Source organism: Fusarium oxysporum, chromosome VII (assembly GCF_013085055.1).
Source record: "Fusarium oxysporum Fo47 chromosome VII, complete sequence".
NCBI classification, from domain to species: Eukaryota; Fungi; Ascomycota; class Sordariomycetes; order Hypocreales; family Nectriaceae; genus Fusarium; species Fusarium oxysporum.
In genome coordinates this window covers 201,577-222,503 of record NC_072846.1, presented here as the reverse complement: position 1 = coordinate 222,503, position 20,927 = coordinate 201,577, and the positions used below count along the sequence as shown (strand labels likewise).

At 49.6% G+C, this 20,927-nt stretch overlaps 3 protein-coding genes across 3 annotated transcripts; 1 reads left to right on the top strand and 2 right to left on the bottom strand.

The window, feature by feature from the left end:
* Positions 1–1,825: 1,825 nt before the first annotated feature.
* Positions 1,826–5,813, bottom strand: FOBCDRAFT_321215 (uncharacterized protein; the record flags this gene model as incomplete). Its single annotated transcript, XM_054705306.2, has 3 exons — positions 1,826–3,185; positions 3,233–5,212; positions 5,277–5,813. The coding sequence occupies 3 exons, from the start codon at positions 5,811–5,813 to the stop codon at positions 2,136–2,138; spliced, it is 3,567 nt and encodes a 1,188-aa protein (XP_054561281.1). The 3' UTR covers positions 1,826–2,135.
* Positions 5,814–8,090: 2,277 nt separating this feature from the next.
* On the top strand, positions 8,091–12,750 carry FOBCDRAFT_251660 (WD domain protein; the record flags this gene model as incomplete). The annotated part of the gene is made up of 6 exons (XM_059610954.1): positions 8,091–8,231; positions 8,598–9,543; positions 9,591–9,636; positions 9,693–11,280; positions 11,332–12,114; positions 12,163–12,750. 6 exons carry the CDS (start codon positions 8,091–8,093, stop codon positions 12,667–12,669), a joined length of 4,011 nt encoding a protein of 1,336 aa, XP_059465266.1. The 3' UTR covers positions 12,670–12,750.
* Positions 12,751–18,768: 6,018 nt separating this feature from the next.
* Positions 18,769–19,370, bottom strand: FOBCDRAFT_93317 (uncharacterized protein; the record flags this gene model as incomplete). The annotated part of the gene is made up of 3 exons (XM_059612267.1): positions 18,769–19,126; positions 19,180–19,255; positions 19,328–19,370. Coding segments are annotated over 3 exons (477 nt in total), but the record flags the coding sequence as incomplete, so codon positions are not given.
* Between the last annotated feature and the right edge of the window lie 1,557 nt (positions 19,371–20,927).

Genomic DNA, 20,927 nt, shown 5'->3' with positions numbered 1-20,927 from the left:
ATGTGCATCGAGCAACAGCTGTACAGCATATCAAAAAACCGCCATGCTGCACAGCTTCGACCGCCGCCGCCGCCTTCGCCGATATCATCGAATCAACGCTTATTACCCGCCATGTTTGCATCTATTCCTACACCGGATAGTCTTCGGCAGGTTTTCAATCGGCAGGCATACAATGAGGCTGTCATAGGACTGTTCACACGGCGGAGAGCTCCTTTTTCAGCTGTTGAATGGAACGAGTTGAAGGATCTCGCTTTGGCCTGCAATCCGACCATCGGTGATCAATTAATCACGTCCAGACGTCAGGCCATGCGTCACATTGCGGAAAACCATGTATTCTATAGAGATCAGATCATGCCAAAACTCGGCTATCACACCGGGGATAACGCTACGTCAAACGACACATGTCTGGAGTCCATAGCACGTCGATTGAAAGAGAATCTTAATGTAAGTTGGCGGCCGTTTTTGAAGGACTAATCTAATGATGAGCGGTGGATCGACTATGACCCCAAAAAAACGCCGCATCCGCTGCATCGGCCACATCATCAACATCTCCCTTCATGCCTTCCTTCTCGGGTCATCGAATGAAGCCCTCATCGCCGCACTTGAAGCCGCATCTGAAGTCACTAGTGAAGACCTGCTAATTCGCTTCTCTCAGGCCCTCACCACCAGAAGACATAGAGGACGCAGACGTCTCTCGAGATCGGATGTTGATGAGGACTATCTAGGTATTAATGGCATACCTGCGCTATGTAAACTGCACGGTCTGGCTGTTTGGGCATGCTGCTCATCGCTTAATAGCCAGCTCTGGGACGTTGAAATCGGTTTGCGACTAGGGATCGATAATGAGACGCGGTGGTCTTCATGGTATCATGTCCTCGATAAGCTTTTCAAAAAGAAGTCGCAGATCGTCTAATTCATGCATGAACACGAGCAGATCCTCGGAGACAATCGATTGACAGCGGCTGATTGGGATTTGCTTCAGAAAGCGTACCTATTTCTCCAACCCTTTGATGGGGCCACATTGTGCGCTGAGGGCAATAAAGCATCTCTTTCACAGTCATTATTTCTAATGGACTGTCTTCTTTCTCATTATGAAAACGAGAAGGTGAACCATTTCATTGCGACGTAGCGAGGACATCTCATCGCCGGTCTCAACAGCTAAGATAGATGCTAATACGAATATAGCAGCACTACAGCGCTCCCGAGACACGCGATGAACGCATGCTACATGCCATCGATATGGGCTGGTTCATTATGAATAAATACTACACCATGACCGAGGACGTTCCCGTTTATTCCGTCGCTCTCCTTCTCGACCCTTCGAAACGAGTCGCAAACATTAAGCAGAACTGGCCGGATGAGTGGTACGACAACGCAATTGGCGGAGCACAAGCGATTTGGGAGGAAGAATACAATATTGAACTCCCTACTAAGCCTCCGGCCGCTCCGAGCGCTGCCCCGGACTTTGTGGAACATGAGAGTAATAAACTAGCTCAGTTGGCAAGGAATATGAAGGTAAAGACCGCCGTGTTGCGTTCTGAGGATGATTTCGTGACCTTCAGTACCGCTCAGCCGATAGAGATCGATTCTACGCCGCTTCAATGGTGGTGTGCATATGAGCAGCGGAGAAGATATCCACGACTTAGCCGCATGGCCATCGCGATACTCTCCATTTCACCAGAGTCATCCGAGCCAGAGAGAGCCTTCTCTGGGGCACGCAGGACATGCTCATGGGATAGGCTGCGGATTAAATGTGCAAACATTGAGAGGGTAGAGTGTATAGGCAGCTGGTTGCGCGAAGGTCATATCATACCTACATCCCGCGGTGGATTTGGGTTACCGATGATGTTTTCCGCATTAAAAAACAATCTTACTAATTCTGATGACGATTTAGAAGACAGAGAGGATATTGATTGATATAGAATAGAGCCGACAAATTAATTGTTTGGTTTCATCGCCTCATTGGCTTACTATCGTGTTCCTTATCCTGTTATCCGGTTATCTTATCCTGTTATCCTGTAATCTGTATTTTTTCTTATCTTGTTCTGTTTAACATGTTGACGGATTTCTTAACATGTTATACAGGTTGCCCATGTATGCTTGTAACCAAAGAGGTAAGTATGCCTGCCTCCGCTCTAAGAGAACTTCACCACCAGTACACGGCCTGAGCTGCAGCCGATAGCGACCGTTGATCCCACCACAGCCGATTTCACGGGGCGATACTCCGGAGCTAGCCAAAGCATGTTCTTTCCATCCTTCACGACCCATACCCTGTCGGTGCTTATACCATAACCAGAGTGGTTAGCACGTTGTAAAATAGCCTCCTCAGTCGGCTGGACGTTAACGGCAGGCGTTAGATTCGGTGAATCCAAGTTCAGAAGTCCAATGTCGGTACAGAGGCGAGAGTTGGTCGTTGGATCGAATGAAAGGCGGGATAGCTCTGCTCCAACGTTAAGCGTCTGCAGGCACGCGCCCGTTGCTGTATCCCAGATCTTGACTGTGTTATCGTACGAGCCTGATGCAAGACGTTGGCCATCTGCTGAGAACACCACCGATGTCACCCAACTGCCATGGCCCTCGAGCGTCTGCAGGCACGCACCCGTTGTTGCATCCCAGATCTTGACTGTGTTATCGTACGAGCCTGATGCAAGGCGTTGGCCATCCGCCGAGAACACCACCGAGTTCACCGAACCGCTATGGCCCTCGAGCGTCTGCAGGCACGCGCCCGTTGTTGCATCCCAGATCTTGACTGTGTTATCGACCGAGCCTGATGCAAGACGCTGGCCATCCGCCGAGAACACCACCGACTTCACCAAACTGCCATGGCCCTTAAGCGTCTGCAGGCACGCGCCCGTTGCTGCATCCCAGATCTTGACTGTGTTATCGACCGAGCCTGATGCAAGACGTTGGCCATCTGGTGAGAACACCACCGAGTTCACCGAACCGCCATGGCCCTCAAGCGTCTGCAGGCACGCGTTCCAATCCGCTTCCATTCTCGGTTTCGATATCATCCAATTCGGCTCCTCCTTCTTGAAGACCTCTCTAATGAGGCTGTGTTCTGGACTGAACACGAGTGCTGACGCATAGGCCTGCAATGGAGCAATCTCGATCGGCCTTTTATGGGAAAGAATGAAACGGCGCGCGTCTTGAAGCAGTTTTGTCAGTTGCTGCGCTCCCATGTTTCTCTATAGAATTGTCAGACCGCTTCCAGTAAATGCCCAAAGCAACTCACCACTAAAGCCTCGAGCTTGTGTACTGCGTTGACTCCCTCCGACATACGGCGTAAGAGACTGAGAGATTCTAGCCAACATAGATACTTCTTTTGGACGAATTCATGGACGACGCCACCGTCCTGTAGATCCCTGTTGTCACTTATCCTCTCTGTGGGATTCGAGTTGTCGAGATGGTCAACCCAGTAGACGCAAGAGTATCGGATCGAAGCCAATGGGTTAGGGTCGGGCAGCGAGACCTCATCGATGGGAAACCCTGGGACGCCCAGTTCGTAAACGTCACGTTCGAGAGTCTCTGAGAGAGCCTCCAACGACCTCGAGAAGATAGCATGGTGCTGGTGCGCGGCGCCAGATGGTAGGATTTGGTCAGATGCCTTGTTAAGCAGGAAGTCCTTGGCTGATTGATGCACAAAGTAGATGACACCTTCTCGAAGAGTCAGGAAAGAACCGCAGGATCTGATGATTTCTTCCAAGTCGTCCTGGTCGAGGTCCTCGAGCGACTCAATAAGAACCTTCAACTCATCCAAGGTTATAGGTCGGTATACGACCGAAGCGATGGCCAGGACTTCCTTGCAAAGGTCCGCATCCTTCGAATCACCGATATGCCCTATCATTCGGTCATAGAGCGAATCAAGCCCCGGAGGGAATGACTTTAACGTGTTGAGCGTATGCCGTTTTCGGACCTTGGGATCTGCGAGCTCTTGACAGACCAAGGCGACCCAGAGAAACGTGCCGTCGGCATTAGAGGTTAAGTAATTCTCGACAGCGTCCCTTGTTTCCTTGTCGTATTTCTTATGGCATGCCAATCGATCCACCTTGTATCCAATATACATATCAACAGCCTTTGAGATTGAGTCCTTGTTCAACTCGAGGGGCAACCTGACTTTCTGCTTCGTACTGTCAAGTTTATCCTCAATGTCTGGCCAGTTGCGACTGGATATGATCCACTTGACGCGGGATGAAGGAGTGGACGACGATTGGATGATGAAATCAAGAAGCTGGGGTCGATCGGTAATGCACTCGTCAAGGGCGTCGACGACCAAGACTACATCTTTCAAAGTCGGGTCCTTCAGCATGTCTGTGAGTATCTCGACCAGAGACACCCAGACATTAATGCCTTGGAAGAGTTTCTCGCCTGTAACATCGTGCTTGGACCGAAGGTACGAGATGAGCGACGGTTGCTGGATGATAAGGAGGTAGATGAGGCCACGCAGCACAGACGACGCATTGCTTAGTTGAGTCTCAGTGGCCTGGCAGAAGAAATAGGAAACAAGATTGTTTGATCCCTTCTCTAGTTCGTCGATGATGCCGCACAGGAGCATGGTCTTGCCTTTGCCAGGGTCACCCTTGATCCAGAGCAGCCGACTCTGCGGATCGTCGCGAAATTGCTGGAATTTGGCGTGGTCAAGAATCCAGCGATACGAGTCCCTGAGTAAGCCACCCTTCGTGTCTTGGATTCGCTTCTTATCCTCGCGTGGATAAGTCACGTGCAGATCCTGCATACATTTCTCATACTTGGCGTCTTGGTATCTCTTCTCTTGCTGTCGTGTTTGATCCTTGATGGCCGAATGGATGTCTTGAAGATTTATCTCTAGAGCGCTTGCGGCGTCGTTGAGTTTTCGGAGATAGATCTGGCTCTGTTCAATGTTGTATTGATCCGAGTCTGTTCGAACAGAAGCCTCGGCTTTTTGGATCTCGTCGAGCTGGCCAGCCCAGTCATCTAGTCGGAACACGTCCCTCAAGACCACGGCAGCCCAGTTACGGTGGTAAAGGCAGACGCTCTTCACCTGATACGAGAGAAGTTTCTCGTATAGCAGCACGACGTGCTTCTCTAGTTGGACTCGCAGTCCCGCAGAGGACTGCTCTGCCTTATTCTCGTCGAGAAGTAGGGACACGAGGTTCCAGTACCACTCCATTCTCGACAGGACGTAGGCGATGCCATTTCGATTGTAGCGTGCCTCGGTGACGGGGTTCGAAAGGATCTAGCAACTGTTAGCGGGGGATCATCCACCGTTCTCTTCGGTTAGGAAAGCCGATCACACACACCTCTAGTCCAAGACAGACGCCAACCCAGGCGATGGCGGCTTCCGGTGCGGCCTGTATCGCCTTGTCCACTATCCCTCTCACCGCTTGCACTGCCTGCAAGCCTTCGTCGATTCCTCGCTTGATGGACGCTGCTTTCTGCGTCCGGTCTAGTCCATCCCGGACTAACTGCTGCATTTGGCGGCATCTTGTCTCACGAGCCCCCTCTATCTCGTTTTCCGTTGATTCGCAAGTAACAGAGCTCGGGTCCTTTCGGTGAAGTCCAACGGATAGGATCTTCTCATACGCTTCGACCAGTTTGGGCTCGCTCGCTTTGAGCTCGTCGTAGGCCTGGTTCCAAAGTCGCTCCTGTAGATTCGGCAGCGGTGAGGTTTCGGAATCTGTCGAGGTGGGTGGAGAAGGCGTTGGCTGAGATGTTGGTCGAGCTTCTGGTTCAGATGCAGGCTGAGACGGTGTCGGCGAAGGTGATGGTGAAGGAGTCGAAGGAGACAACAGCTTTTTGGCCTTGGATTCGACTTTCTCAAACCAGCGAGGCGCCATCTTCACTTTGAAGAGGGCACCTTGGCCTTGTTGCGCGATATGACGGTATCAGGGAGATGGCTTCTGTTCGGATCGATGAGTCGGGACGACAAACGGATTGTCATCACTGACAACTTGGGCAGCAACATCTTTGCGGGATTTCTCGTGCGGGGAAGGGAGGCATCAGCAGCTGAAAAGGACCCCTGTAGCCAGGGCGCAGCTTGTGAGCCCAATAGAATTGCTGAGTAAAGGGATAGCTGCGCCAGGCTCATCGCAGGGCTCTACCGTGTTCGAAGTGGAAAGTGCAAGGCAAAGCAAGCGAGCGAGCGAACAGGTAACAACAAGCAGGCACGTGACTTTATATGTGCACAGCCATTTGTTAGATCACGCCATGTGGGGACCTTTTCTCCATCTCCGTGATCAAGGCTTCCCTGCACCATTGAAATGAGGCACAGCGCATTGCAGATGCGTTGAGTAACCCTACTCAAATAAAAGTAGACTGTCGTTTCTATTCCCTGTTCCAACACTTTACCCGACCCTACTCAAGAATGTAGACTAGAAATGCGCCGCATTTCCACTTCTGCACCAATCAGAATCTCCATTCTCTTACCCCGAATTTCCCCTCTGGAAATGCTCCGCATTTCCATTTGGGCCTGTAAACCTAGAACGCGAAATGCGCCGCGTTTCTTCCACGAAGGCCCGTGCCAACCATGTAGACGACCGCGCTCTTGGACTTCACAACGTGTGTAGTAATTTCCGTTATGTCGATAGGAAGGGAGCAGCGATCAAGCTCTGTCTTTGTTCTTGGCTAAATGTGACTTCATAGAGGGTATCCGATCCTCTTGCTGCCTTCTCAACTTTATCAATATGACAGGCCTCGCGACGTACACTGATGCTATTGTCACATTGCGGCCGAGTCAGCTCCAAAAGCTTGAGAGTCTCGGCTTGTATGACAATTCGCCAGAGCCAACAATAATTTGCACCGAATGCGGCTTCGCCTCCAGGAGGGAATCAGCACTTAGGTTTTCAAGGCCACAACCAAGATTCCTTTTCCTATATAACTCTTCCGGAAGCTTAACCATTGGAAAACATGAAGATATTTTTTTTACTGGTTAGGTCTATATTCCTGTTGTAGCTGCTTGTTAAACTCAAGAAACAATGCCATCACTACTCGACCGTGACGATTTCCTCTTATGGATTAGTACAGCTTTTAGAGAGCGCGACGATTCCCAAATTTGGCTAGCGCAGATAAGCTATTACTACTACTGTACCAAGGACTGCTTGTCCGTGCGCTAGTCCCCTATCATTATCTTCATGAAACTACATCCTTTTTACCTGCGCACGTTGGTTGGAATTTGCTACTGTACCAACTACCACTGGTAATGGCACCCAATACCATTTTTTCTGGCCCGTGCACCATTCTTTTGATCTTAGGTTCTGGGTCCGAATACAAAAATTACTCGGCCTGTGCGCCTTCCCCCGCTTACACGGCATGGTTTAGTTGTACTAATCCCCTGTCGCTGCAAATAAGTAGGAAACGGCTTGATCGGCTCAATTTTAACATGGAAGAGAACATACTGCATGATGACCTTATGTACAAGGAGATGATCAGATCCAACCCGGAATAGATGCCTGCTGTTTCTCCGGAAAGGACAGAAGCTAAAAATGGCCTTGGTTTAGGTCATCTCGCTCACATTCGTAGCATGGCTCCAGTGCCATTTAGCCAGTTCCGAAAGCATGGCTCTGCCATGTAGTGGGCTTGTGGGCCACTGAAGGGACGGATAACAGAGTTTATTCCTTTTCCGAGGAAAGAGAAAACAGCCTTGGTCTATGGCCGTTCTCGGTTTTAATGTAAACCCTGTCAAAACCCCTAAAACGACTTGTTTGACCGGCTGCAGCCATAAAAGCCCCCCAGCACAGACTGACCACACAGAGCTTAATGGCGGGCAGCTGACCATGCAGTGATGGAAGCACAAGGTCATGGGGCGTTCAGTGGCACTTGTGACAGACTGACAAGTGCAGGCGAGTCACTTAGTAGTGCGAGAGGACAATTGCGACGTGGCAGTGAGGAGAAGCGAATGGGCAATCATTGGCTGTCGTATGTTTCAATTGTGAGGTGACACGCTTTACCCCGCAAACCATATTAGCATGAAGTTATTGTTAGGCAGGTCGGCCCGCTCCGCGGAGATAGTTAAGACCTGATGAAGGATTCTGTATTATTGATTCGCCCTTAAAGAAAAAAGCCTCCTGCTGCATTACAGGTATTGGCTGTAATGGAGCTTCCTGTCTCGCCTCATTATGAATACCGACGGGTTGCTTCGTGTATGGTGGCGGGGGTGCGCTATTTTCTCAACCAATGTAGTCGAGCTGAGGTGGCTAGCTGTAGGGTTACAGGACTTGTTCCCGACTGTCGAATGTTCGAAAGAGGCGCGAGTGTTGGTCTGACCAAATGCCCTTTTTCCGTCCTTGCAGCCTTATGAATCTTGGCATTGTGGGTTTCCATGTAGATCATTCTCAGCGGGACTCTGATCGCAAATGCGCGTCCGCAATTTCTTCGAGCACGGACTTGCGGATCAGCTGAAGCCAGCCACCCGACCGTCACCGTCTTAATGGGATTAGCTGTGTTAATGCTTCGAGTAGGCATCATTACCCCGCAACCAAACTACTTATCCTGCAGCACAACTCTTTAAACCCTTTACGTGACGTCTCTTTTCACCATCTTTGGTCAGGCAGACGAAGCTCTTCTGTCTCGCCCAGCTGTCTTCAAGAGACATGTCCAACCCTGAGAACTACACCGTCGGATAGATTTCCGCGATCCTAACAGAATATGTCGCCGCGCAAGAATTGCTCGACGAGGAGCACGAACCTCCCGTCTTTGTGCAACCCAATGATAATAACCACTACAAATTAGGTAAAATCGGGAAACACAACATTGTTATGGCTGTTTTGCCTGACGGTGAATATGGAACGGATTCTGCTGCTAGTGTGGCGACAAACATGCTAGGTAGCTTTCCAAATGTCAGAATAGGCTTACTTGTTGGCATCGGCGGCGGTGCGCCCAGTGGAAAGCATGATATTCGTCTGGGCGACATTGTGGTCACTGCACCTCGCGATGGCGAAGGCGGTGTATTCCAGTACGATTTTGGCAAGACTGTACAGGATCAGGTCTTTCAAAACACACGATTCCTAGACCAGCCCCCGAGAATACTTCGAACGGCTCTGACCGGAATCCAGGCCCAGTACAAGAGAAAAGGGCACCAGCTCGAACAGATGATTGACGCAGTTCTTAAGAACCCAAGGTTGCAGCAGGGCTATCAGCGCCCGCCTCCAGACACTGACAGGCTTTTTCAAGCTGATTTTATTCACGACCCAAGGGGCTGTGCGGAATTCTGTGTTGTTAATCCTACCAATTTGGTGCCGCGACGCCAACGGACCGAGCATGAGGATAATCCTGCCATTCACTACGGCACCATCGCGTCAGCCAACCAGCTAATGAAAGACGCCTTTATCCGTAACAAGATTGCGTCGGAAAAAGGCGTACTATGCTTTGAGATGGAGGCGGCAGGTTTGATGAACCATTTCCCCTGTCTTGTCATTCGAGGCATTTGCGATTATTCCGATTCGCACAAGAATAAAGAGTGGCAAGGATATGCGGCCTTGGCAGCGGCCGCATACGCTAAAGCCCTTCTCTTACAAATACTTCCGGATAACGTTAAGGCGGAGAAGAGAATTAATGAACTTCTTTCAAGTGGTCAGTCAACTGGTGCAGGTTAAATGTATCTATTCACAGAATTGAAGTTAGTAAAATCATACATGATACGAAAGAAGAAGTGCAAAGTCTACGGTAAGCGGCACAATTGGTTCTTGTAGAGCCTCGCTGACTCAGAGCCTTCCAATTAGTACGACCATACATGATGTCGGCCAGAAAACGGTGCTCAATCGTCTTCCTGTTGCGGCCGGAGCCTGTTTCAACTCTCATGCGGAGGAACATAACCCGACCTGTCTGCCTAATACCAGAGTCGATCTCCTACACCAAATACATGATTGGGCGAATGACCCTTGCGCCGAGGCCATTTTCTGGCTCAACGGTATGGCTGGTACGGGAAAGTCTACCATATCCCGCACTGTCGCTCGGGATTTCGCCAAGTCTGGCCACCTTGGGGCTAGCTTCTTCTTCAAGAGAAGAGAGACTGATCGAGGGAATCTCGCCAAGTTCGTGCCTACCCTAGCCCGTCAGTTGGCGTGGAGCATCCCAGGAGTTGCACCGTTCATCAAGAAAGGAATTGATGCCGATCCAGACATAGTTGGCAAGGCCGTGAGAGAACAGTTCGAAAAGCTCATTCGGGAACCACTGTCAAGAGCAGTGGCAACGCCATCCACTCCATTGTCGGTCGTCATGGTGATCGACGCGTTGGACGAGTGTGATCAGGAAGCTGACATCAGGTTGCTGATCAACATTTTCTCGCTAGCAAAAACCCTCCGCCCTCATCTCAGGGTGTTCTTAACGAGCAGGCCAGAGCTTCCGATTCGACTGGGGTTCGGCGAGGTTCAGGGTTCCTACCAAGACTTAGTTCTACACGATATTTCAGCGCAAGTTGTCGAGCACGACATAATTGTCTTTTTGGATGACGAGTTCAAGAAGATCAGACATGATTTCAACATGACGGTGGGCGATGAAAGGAAGCTGCGGCCGGATTGGCCAGGTCGCCCCATAGTACAGAGTCTCGCGCGGATGGCTGTGCCGCTCTTTATCTTCGCAGCGACTGTTTGTCGTTTTGTTGGCGATCGGAAACGCGATAGCCCTCCGATGCAGTTGCGTAAGGTTCTGGACTACGAGATTAAAGGTCACGTATCTCAATTGGGCAGAACTTATGGGCCGGTTCTACGCTCGTTGATCACTGACGTCTCAGAAAATGATAAAACGCAGATCATCAATGACTTCAAGATGATAGTTGGCAGTATAGTCATCCTTGCCAACCCTCTTTCAGTTTGGGCCTTGTCACAGTTGCTTGAGGTTGATCCCGAGGTGGTGGATAACAGACTTGACACACTCCATTCAGTTCTCAGCATACCTTCGACCCGGAAAGCGCCTGTGCGGCTACTACATTTGTCATTTCGAGACTATCTCCTCACAAGCGAAAGCGAGCTCCGGGTCGATGAAAGACATACCCACCAAACCTTAGCGAAACACTGTTTGCGTGTCATGCGGGGCGGTTTGCGTGAGAACATATGCGGCCTATCTTTCCCAGGGACGCGCAGATCTACGGTGGACAGGTCAGAGTTGGAGGAACGCATTCCTCCACACCTCCAATATGCTTGCATGCACTGGGTTTATCATCACATAGAGGGTTATCCCAAGCTTAACGATGACAACAAAGTTTATGATTTCTTGACGACACATTTCCTGCATTGGCTGGAATTGATGAGCTTGATGGGTCGGAGTACAAAAAGCCTTCGTATGCTTAAATCGTTTCGAGATTGGCTGGAGGTATGCGTTTAAAACTCATTTCTTAAACATGGCTTTTCTGACGTTGGGTAGCATGACCAGAGCCCGAATCTGTCGAGTTTTGTTGCCGATGCGGTTCGTTTTGTTCAAACAAACATTTCCGTGATCGATGAAGCACCTCTACAACTATATTCTTCCGCCTTGGTGTTTTCCCCAAGCAACAGTGTGGTCGGAGGATTGTTTAAGATCCGGATTCCGAAATGGCTGTCTTTGTGGCCACATGTCGAAGAGAACTGGGACGCATGCCTTTCAACGTTAGAAGGCCATAGCGACGATGTCTACTCGGTGGTGTTCTCGCACGACTCCAAGGTTGTGGCATCGGCCTCTGGCGACAATACGGTGCGACTCTGGAGCGTGGAGACGGGGAAATGTAAGCATGTGCTTGAAGGCCATGGCAGCTCGGTCCTCTCGGTGGTATTCTCGCACGACTCTAAGGCTGTGGCATCGGGCTCTGGCGACAATACGGTACGACTCTGGAGCGTCGAGACGGGGGAATGCAAGCATGTGCTTAAAGGCCATGGCGACTCGGTCTTCTCAGTGGTCTTCTCGCACGACTCTAAGATTGTGGCATCGGCCTCTTTCGATTATACGGTACGACTCTGGAGCGTGGAGACAGGGAAATGCGAGCATGTGCTTGAAGACCATGGCGACGTTGTCGACTCGGTGGTATTCTCGCACGACTCCAAGGTTGTGGCATCGGCCTCTCGCGACAATACGGTACGACTCTGGAGCGTGGAGACGGGGGAATGCAAGCATGTGCTTAAAGGCCATGGCAGCTCGGTCGTCTCGGTGGTATTCTCGCACGACTCCAAGGTTGTGGCATCGGCCTCTTTAGAAAGGACGATACGACTCTGGAGCGTGGAGACGGGGGAATGCAAGCATGTGCTTAAAGGCCATGTCGGCTTGGTCCACTCGATTGTATTTTCGCACGACTCCAAGGTTGTTGCATCTGCCTCTGACGACAATACGGTACGACTCTGGAGCGTCGAGACGGGCCAGTGTGCTCGGGTGATTCAACACACATCGAGAACGTGGGAGTTCTACGTTGAGGCATCGAGAATGTGGACGTTCTACTTTACAGCCGATAATACCAGCCTAGTCACAGATACTGGGTTGCTTTCTGTCACTTATGTACCAACGACCCATACACAGTCTCCCATACTGTCGAGCTCCCCATCCATCCCTGAATTCGACATCGATAGCGATATATCTTGGATTTTGTACGGTGGAAAGGAGTTGTTTAGGCTACCAACAGAGTGTCGTCATGGTCGAATCGCGATTTCAGGGAACAATGTTGTTGTGGGTTGTGATTCAGGAAGAGTCGTCGTCTTATCGTTCTCTCTTAGTGGTCTTAGAAGGTTGGCGAAGTGAAATGAGCCAAAGTGATTAGTTAGGTCTGCGCGTAGATGACCGCTTACTCCAGTAGGCAAATTCGACTTGGGGTTCAAAGCCACCAGCACATTTTTCGGCTAAATTAAATTACAGTCCCCTTTCTAAGGCTCGAATCGAAAGAACCCTGCCATATCCTCAACAACGAATGAGAAAATACTTTGGTTCGCTATACCCTGCATGTCCTTGGCAGGCGGTATGGTCAAGATGGACGACAAGGCGGCTCGACTGCATCACAGATAAACGAAGACAGTTCCACATGAGGAACCTATCCTAGCTGCCAGGCGAATACAGGTCTGAATTCAATGGAAAACTGTCGCAGGGTAGGCATTAGTAATCTAACTATATGCTTTAAGTAACTGTGCGGGATGGAATACCCCGCACAAGAGATAACTTAAGACAACAATCAACACATTTGCTGCTGCTCAACACATTTTACTTTAACCCTTTAAGCACGCTAAGTGCGACACATTTCAATCGACGATCTGCGCGTCACACACATTATACTTGGTCCGTCAACTACAACTGGGAGGAGACAATCACGTTAGTGACAGGGCGGACAGCGAAGATGACGGATCCTGTGGCGAGGACTGGTACGACGACTGGTACGACGATTGCGAAATTCCCTCTGATTCTGAAAATACAGATATAGACGAATATTTCGACAAAAGTATAGGAAATTTTTTTTTTTTAAAAAAAAAAAAAATTCTAGCAAGATTTATATAGCTTATTTTAAGACTTATATAACTTATAAGTTATAAATTTATAGCTATTTCAGGCTAAATTTGAACCTTTAATAGATTTTTAAATAGAAGTGGAGCACTTGCTTATCAACCACGTTATGTCAAATGCGCTAAGGTGTTTATGGATCTAACCAATCAATAGTGTCCAGACCCACAAAGGCTCTATTGCAGCGCTGTTCTTTTGGGGGCCAAATAAATACAACCCCGCTTAGGCAAGGCGTTTTCCAGTCCTTTCTCTTCCCCACGACGCCACGATGTCTTTATACGAGTATTCCAAGCTAGTCGACGACGATATTCGAATACTCACATTGCTACCTGGTCAACCTGAGTCTGACATCAAGATCATAATTCACCATGCGTCACTCGGGGCCACGAGAGAGGAATCTCGTCAGCACAGGCCTTTAAATGACCTGCAGAAAAGCTTGCCATCCGGTTGGGTAGCAGAAGAAACCGCCGAGGACCGATGCCTATTCTGGAATCAAAATTTGCATACCTCTTCGTGGGCTCACTCTAATGGAAGTGTTACTCGATCGCTGCATAGTTCTCCTGCCAATGATATAACGTGTTTCCCAGAATATGAGGCTCTATCATATACTTGGGGCAGTACAAGTAACCCGCAAACCGTCCAGGTCCTCTCTCAAGGTGGCCTATGTGAATTCAGGACACTTCATATTAGGGAAAGTCTTACCAGCGCCTTCAGACATCTCCGATATCCTGATACGACTCGGACACTATGGGCTGACGCAATTTGCATAAACCAAAGCAGTATTTGTGAAAAGAATATTCAAGTTCCTAGTAACTAATGACTAAATCAATTCTAGTAGAGTTAATTTTATTGACCCACTTTAAACCTAGTAGGGTTGATTATTGCCAAGGTGTAGAGTTGATTTTACATTATTCCACATACAGGAAGGGTAGTGCTGCTCAGAACAGGGGTTTACGATAGAACGCGACGCGTCCTGTCGCGTAAAGTGCTATCAAGTATTACATACTACCGAATGGTGTCATTATTGATCGAAGCATAATCTTTGTTCAGATCATACTATCAGCAACCCAGTCATTCTGGTGATCACTATCACGGCTTCTAAACATCATATTTTGACCGACTCAAACTAGACATTAGATGTGATGTAAAACTCTTGAATACTGGATAAAAGCATATTATAAGACCTTCAGTCTCACCTTACTTATATTTCTTCAAGTAATTCTTGCTTGTTGTTGGTATATTTATCTTGCAAATTGTTGACCTTGTCGTCGACCCCGAGCATTGCAGCCAATCAAAATTTAGCGGTCAAAATATGGCCGTTTTGGGACGTATGGGGCCTGCATTCAGCCAATCATGAATTTCGCGGTCAAAATCTATCCATTTTCGGAAACGTGCAACTGCTAATGAATTTAGAGACTAGCGCATCGCTCAAAACGCTAGGCTAAAAGGGATAGACAATGACAAAATCGGCCGTCTGCCTTTAGCATATTGAGAGAATTTAGGGTAGCATAGGAATATTAACGAAGGAGTAAGAAAGACTCGGTACAGTAAAGATCGAAATTGGTTGTCCCTTTGCCTGGAGGAACTACGAAGTAAGTTCCGAAAGGTTCTTTAAGGGACCGCAAGGTGGCTGCGCCTGGAGGATTCGTCGAGAGACGGTCGAGAGACGGAAGAAAAGACTTACTGGCTGGGCTCGGCCAGACCCTACAAAAGCACAGACCACTCTTCCTTCCGTATTGGGCCATCACACGGTGTATCACATAGTGGGTGGCCTTTGCTTTTACTGTACTGCACTAGCTTGAACTTCATGGGTCCAAGCCAAACAGCCACAAGAGGCTTGAAATAACGCAAAGCAGCGAACGCAAGCTGAACAGCCATGCGACATTGTCGCCCTATCTAATATTGATTGCTCGATCCTCTTCGCCCAAGTATTTCAGATATGTCCTTGATTCTCGCTCGTGCGGACTGCAGATAAGTCGCTGCTTGCAACGGGACAGGTTACTTGCTTATATATTGATGAATCTATCTTGAATATAATATAATATTTGGTAAGCAGGAGTCAATAAATAGAAACTGGTTAAGCCCTTGGGCCCGTAGAAGGGCATGAGGGATGAACAGAAATAAGTAACTTGGAAATATATGAATATTATACTCCTCGAGTTATTCAAGCCAAGCTAGCAGTTCTGTTGAGCTAGGAGGAAGTTGACATCATCGATATCCTTGTGACGGTACATGAGCACGAACGAGGTCGAGTGCGACTTGGGTAAAATGATTGTTTATAAGGAGAGAAAGAGATTCCTAAGGAAAGCTCTGACTTAAGCTATTCACATAATATTCATAAAGTGAGACTATTTATAAGGTATGGAAGTTATATGATCGTTCCCCCACAATCCTCTACCCTACATCTTTGCTCACTCAGTAATATAAATCGGCAGTTGAATAACCAACTAGAAAGACCGCTATAAAGTTACAGCGAGAGACTAGCGAGTTACTAGAAGAGAGTGACAGATTAATGAACCTTGTTATGTAGGACTACTGAAGTGGGGCGGATTGGACTGGTGCTGTGAAGGGTAGCTAAATGGCTAGGGCCTAAAGAGGCCTAGCTGTGGGGAGCCATTTTTAGCTAAAGAAGATCGGCATCGTCCTCTTCAACAGAGGCCATCTGTCAGACAGACTGATTTTACCGTGTCAGTTCTTTATTTTTACTGTAAAACTTTACTGTGATGTACCACGTGTTTCCTGTCACCTCCGCCATCCTGGCCTTTCAATAGGATGATAGAATATCTGTTGAGTCTGCTGGTGGCTGGGATGAGGATATTATTTAAGGAACTGCGCTCCTCTCAGATATATATAACTTAGACCTTTCAATATAACCTGCAACCTTTTTATTTTATCAATATTTAAAAGAACGCGGCTAAAGTCGCCAGTTAATTAATTCATTTACTCTTAAACGTCGAGTCACTGATATCGTCGTAGATACCCAGTCACGCAGCGAGGTGTCAACATGTGACCGGGGACCGGGCGGTCTAATAGCTTAAATTACAGCTCTTTGCAATGCTGCGAAATTCATATTATTAGCATGATACTTTAGCAGTCTAGGGCATCAATGAGGTTACATTAATAGTGAGAAAATTATACAATATTTACTAGAACTTGACAAAATCCTATTATGTAGATAGCTACCTTATAGTAGATTATAAATGCAAATACCAAGATATATACTGATATATACTACGACTCGGACTCATCATCCTCAGAATCACACCAGAGAGAAGTATCGTCTTCCTCGTCGACTTCGGTTACTGAAGTAGACTCTGCTATAGCATCCCAATCCCGAAACCAGCTCTCATGTCTATAGTCATGCTCGAAGCGCAGTCTTGTCTCGCCCCCCAGCCTCTCCAGCTTGTAAACGCCGTCCCTCATTTGTCTGCCCAATACGTTCTTCGGTTCGATAAAATCGCCTCGCGCTGGTCTCCGGAAGAGATACAGCCCCTCCCACCTCTCCGCCCTCGAGAGCTGCACGTATAGGCTCATAAAACTAGGTCTTGTCTCTGAGCTGCTACCATAAACGCCTTTGAGATTAAGAAGGACCTCTGAGAACTGCTTACCCTGGCTTTTCTGGTCTGTCATAGCGAAGGCGGGGGTACATAGGGGTCCTGTTCTATGAGTGACCAACTGAAAGCCTGGCTTGCTCCTTGACCTGGAATTCTTCCCCCGCATAGAATCGGGGATAACTACTCTCTTGCTCTTGATGAGGAGCGTACCTTTCGGGAGTCCGGGTACCGCAAGGTCCGCGATATCGTCCGACTGGAGGAGAACAGCTGCGGGGGGGCCCAGGTGGAGCGTCACATCGCTGGCGAGGGCAATGGTGCCGCAGGCGAGGTCGGGAAAGATGTCAACTGCCTTGAAGGGCGCCCCATTGACCAGCTTCAGCCCAGTAAGCTGGTTCCGGGTCACTACTACCGGCATCCCTTGCGCATAGAAGAACAACCCAGGGGTTGGGAGCTGTGAGTCGTCTCCATAGCGGAGCACGTCGCATAGCTCTTCTACACGCAACCGCTTTCCTGCTTTAGTGTCGTGCTTTGCCACGAAGATCGAGATATGCTTGCCCTGGGCGCGAGCCCACTGCACGATGGCTGCCATGTTCAGGTCCCACCTATCTTGGTTCAGAGGTGTGACCGCCCTCAGTCCATCGGCGAAAGAGGGCTGAGACGCTTGGTTATAGAGGCGACGATATAGCCGTTGGAAGTCCAGCTCGGTCTGCTGCCCATTACGCAGGCGCCGGAGGAAGCCACGCAACCTTGCACAACCAGCAGTGCGGACCTGTTCGCGAAGCATGACGACCGTTGTAAACTGGAGGAACAGTTTATGTGCTGCTACATGCTTTGCCAAGCTCTCCGGTCTCTGTCTGCTGTGCTCTCTGGGCTTAGGCTCTGATAAGAGGAGGCTGGTCTGTCTGACCGGGTCAAACTGGAAGAAGTCGCCAAAGAAGATGACGATTGGGATCCCACCAAAAGGGCGATGCGCGTCATCTCTATACAGCCTCAAGCGGCTGTCTACAGATGCTAGCGTGAGGCCGCCTACCTGGCTGATCTCGTCGACGATCAACATGGTCTTACTCTTCCAACGTAGCTTTTCTTCTTCCGATATATTCCTCGTAATCTCTGTCTTGTCTTCAAATCCAATGTTGCACGCCGAATGGAGGGTCACTCCGCCAATGAGTGCAGCTGCGTTTCCGCTGGCGCCTGTCACGAGCAGCGTGTGAAGGCCGTCTTTCAGCCGAAACATGTCCTTGATAGCGTGTATAACGCGAGACTTTCCCGTGCCTCCTTCACCGCCGACGTATTGGAGGTGCTGCTTGCCCTCCTCTTCCTGGAGCTGAGTGCCGCGCTCGTCGAGGAAGACTGCCGGTAGCAACACCGCCATGGACTGGAGCTTGTTCAAGGTCCACCCCCTCGCCAGACTTACAGCGACGTCGACATGTGACATATAAGGGCCGACTTCGAGACGCATCTGGCCCGCCGGACCAACTCCGTTCGCCAGTGTTTCTTCCGTCTGAGCGGGCCGCCGTGGGACATCTGGCCTTCTATGGGGCCCATCAGCGTGCGCGGAGGACGCATTACTCTCCCTACCCTGGATATTTGCCGTAACGCTGGTGTCTTCTCTCTTCTGTAACTTCAATATCGCATCAATTTCCTCCCTGCTGAGGAGGCCCGTGCCCCGGAAAGGCGCATCTTGAATGTCTTGCAGCATCGTGTAGAACTGTCGGCCCCGCTGGGCGGCAGTGTTGTCGTCCTCTCCCATATCGATTGCCCTCGCCTCTTCATATAAGCATCTCAGCACCGAACTTACGGGCATATCCTTAATCTCGCTCCTCCGGGCTGCGGTTAGGACGCCCAGAAAGGCGTTGTAATACTCTTGTGAATCAGTGTTCTCTTCATCTGCCCTGGTGCCATCCTCCTCCTCCCTTTGATCGCCAAAGGCATGCGCATCCACGATCTCTTCAAAGTCCTGGTCTAGACCTTGAATCTTACGGTCGGCCCGAGCGTCTTCTACAGAAACGCGCAATAAAGTGATGTTATGGACGTAGGAGCGAACTCGGTCGCTTAGCTGTTCCTGGAACCTTCGCCAAAGTCTAGGTATATCATCCGCTGGCTCGCCTTGAAACTTTTCCCAAGGAACGAACAGGGCAAGGTGCAAGACTGCGTTCCTATTAATATACTGTAAGCACTTTTCTTCACGTTATAGGACCTTAATAGCTACTTTTTTATGAAGACTTCATCTTGTTCGTCGAACTCGTCCGTAAGACGACCATCAAACACAGGCACCGCCATTTTACCTGGAGTTCGAAGGCATTGGACCCAGCCTTTACAGACGGTTGCTGTTGGTGGAAAAGGAATCGGTGTCGTACCTCTCCAGTGGTAGCGTTCCTTCTTCAAGACCACAAAGGACATATAGTCGTAGAAGCAAAGTTCTTGGAGAATTGGGCCCCGGTATTTGTAAGCTTCCAAATAGGGCAACTTAAAGCCGTCTGTTTGAAAATAGATGTTGTCTGGTTGCGGGTCTCGACCAAGTGCCAACAGTGCTTCCTTTAGACCCGGCCACTGTTTGGCACAGGCCCAGTACAAGGAATTGATATGCACCCAGGTCCAAACAGGAACATTTGTGAAGTCGGTCCCGAAGCCCAGCAGATAGCCAAGCACCTCAGGCTGCGAGAGCTCTCTGCTCGTGAAAATTCGGTTTGCGATTCGTAGTAAAAGCGATTTAGTTTCATCTCCTATCGTCGACGTCGACGTCGACGTCGATGCCAACGTCGTACCTTGATTGCCTGGTCCCCCTTGCTGTTGCCGGGCCAGGTCCAATAACTCTGCGGCAAGGGCGAGCCGCTTCCACATAGGAGCGTTAAGCTTCGTAGTATAGTTGCAGATGTAGTGTATGAGTGCCAGCCCTTTTTTTCGCGTAAGAATCATTGCTACATCATGGTTGTGCCGTAGCCCTATGGCCATGCTCTGGTTATACTGATTGACCATATGATGATCTCTCTTCACTTCGAGCAGGCCGTCGTCTGTAAAGCCGGTCTCCAGCACAAGTCTCCAAGGAGCCCGGAAACGGCATAGCTGCGTTCTACACTTTGCCAGGCCCGCCTTCAAAACTTCCTTAATAGAGTACTTGACACACGTAGCAGTATGGTGGTGGACCTGGCAGCGAGATGCAATAAAGTTGGCCTCACGCTTAAACGCCCTCGATAACCACTCCGCGTCGTGCATCAGCTCAGGCTCGACTACAGTAGTCTTCTTGCCGCACTCTACCACCTCCTTCGCCAAGGCCTCGTTCAGGGTCGCAGTAAATATATCGTCTACGAAGCTCTTGACTTTCGACCGGTATTCTCCCTCATCAGGATCGGCCATGTGGCGGACGAGATCCGATAGGGCCAGGTTGCCATGTAACCATAGTAGGCCGTGTAGGTGAAGAGCCCCGCGGTCGTTGGTCTCTACGGTTGCATAATAATGGCTCACGTTCCCATAAACAGACGGTCGCCCGACGCGAACGTAATGCTCGAAAAAAAGCGAGATCTCGCGGAAGAAGAAGAGCGTTGAGCTGAGAGGGTCGTGGACCGAGAGGGTTGTCACCTGCAGCGATGTGCTTAGAGCACGAAGCAACGCTCTAGCGGCCTCATCATCCCGTCCCCTATGCGCCGCGAGCTTCAGCTTCACCGGGTTGTTGATATCATTGGGATTTAGGGTAAACCAGATGGCTGTGAGGCTAAATGCCACTATCATCGACCAGATCTTCTTCCGCATTGATAGGCGGCTCTCATTTGATAAAGGGTGCCGGCTACCGTAGAGCGAGAGTTCCTTCATAAGTGCGATAACGTCCCTGTCTGTGGTCTTTCCCATCTCAAACATCTCCTTTTGCGCTTCGCGCAAGCGCTCGGGCGTCAGCCTCTGGTGTATTCCCTCGACACGCCGAAACGCCGACCGCTTCAGGCGGCCCTGGGCAATCCACCGGTT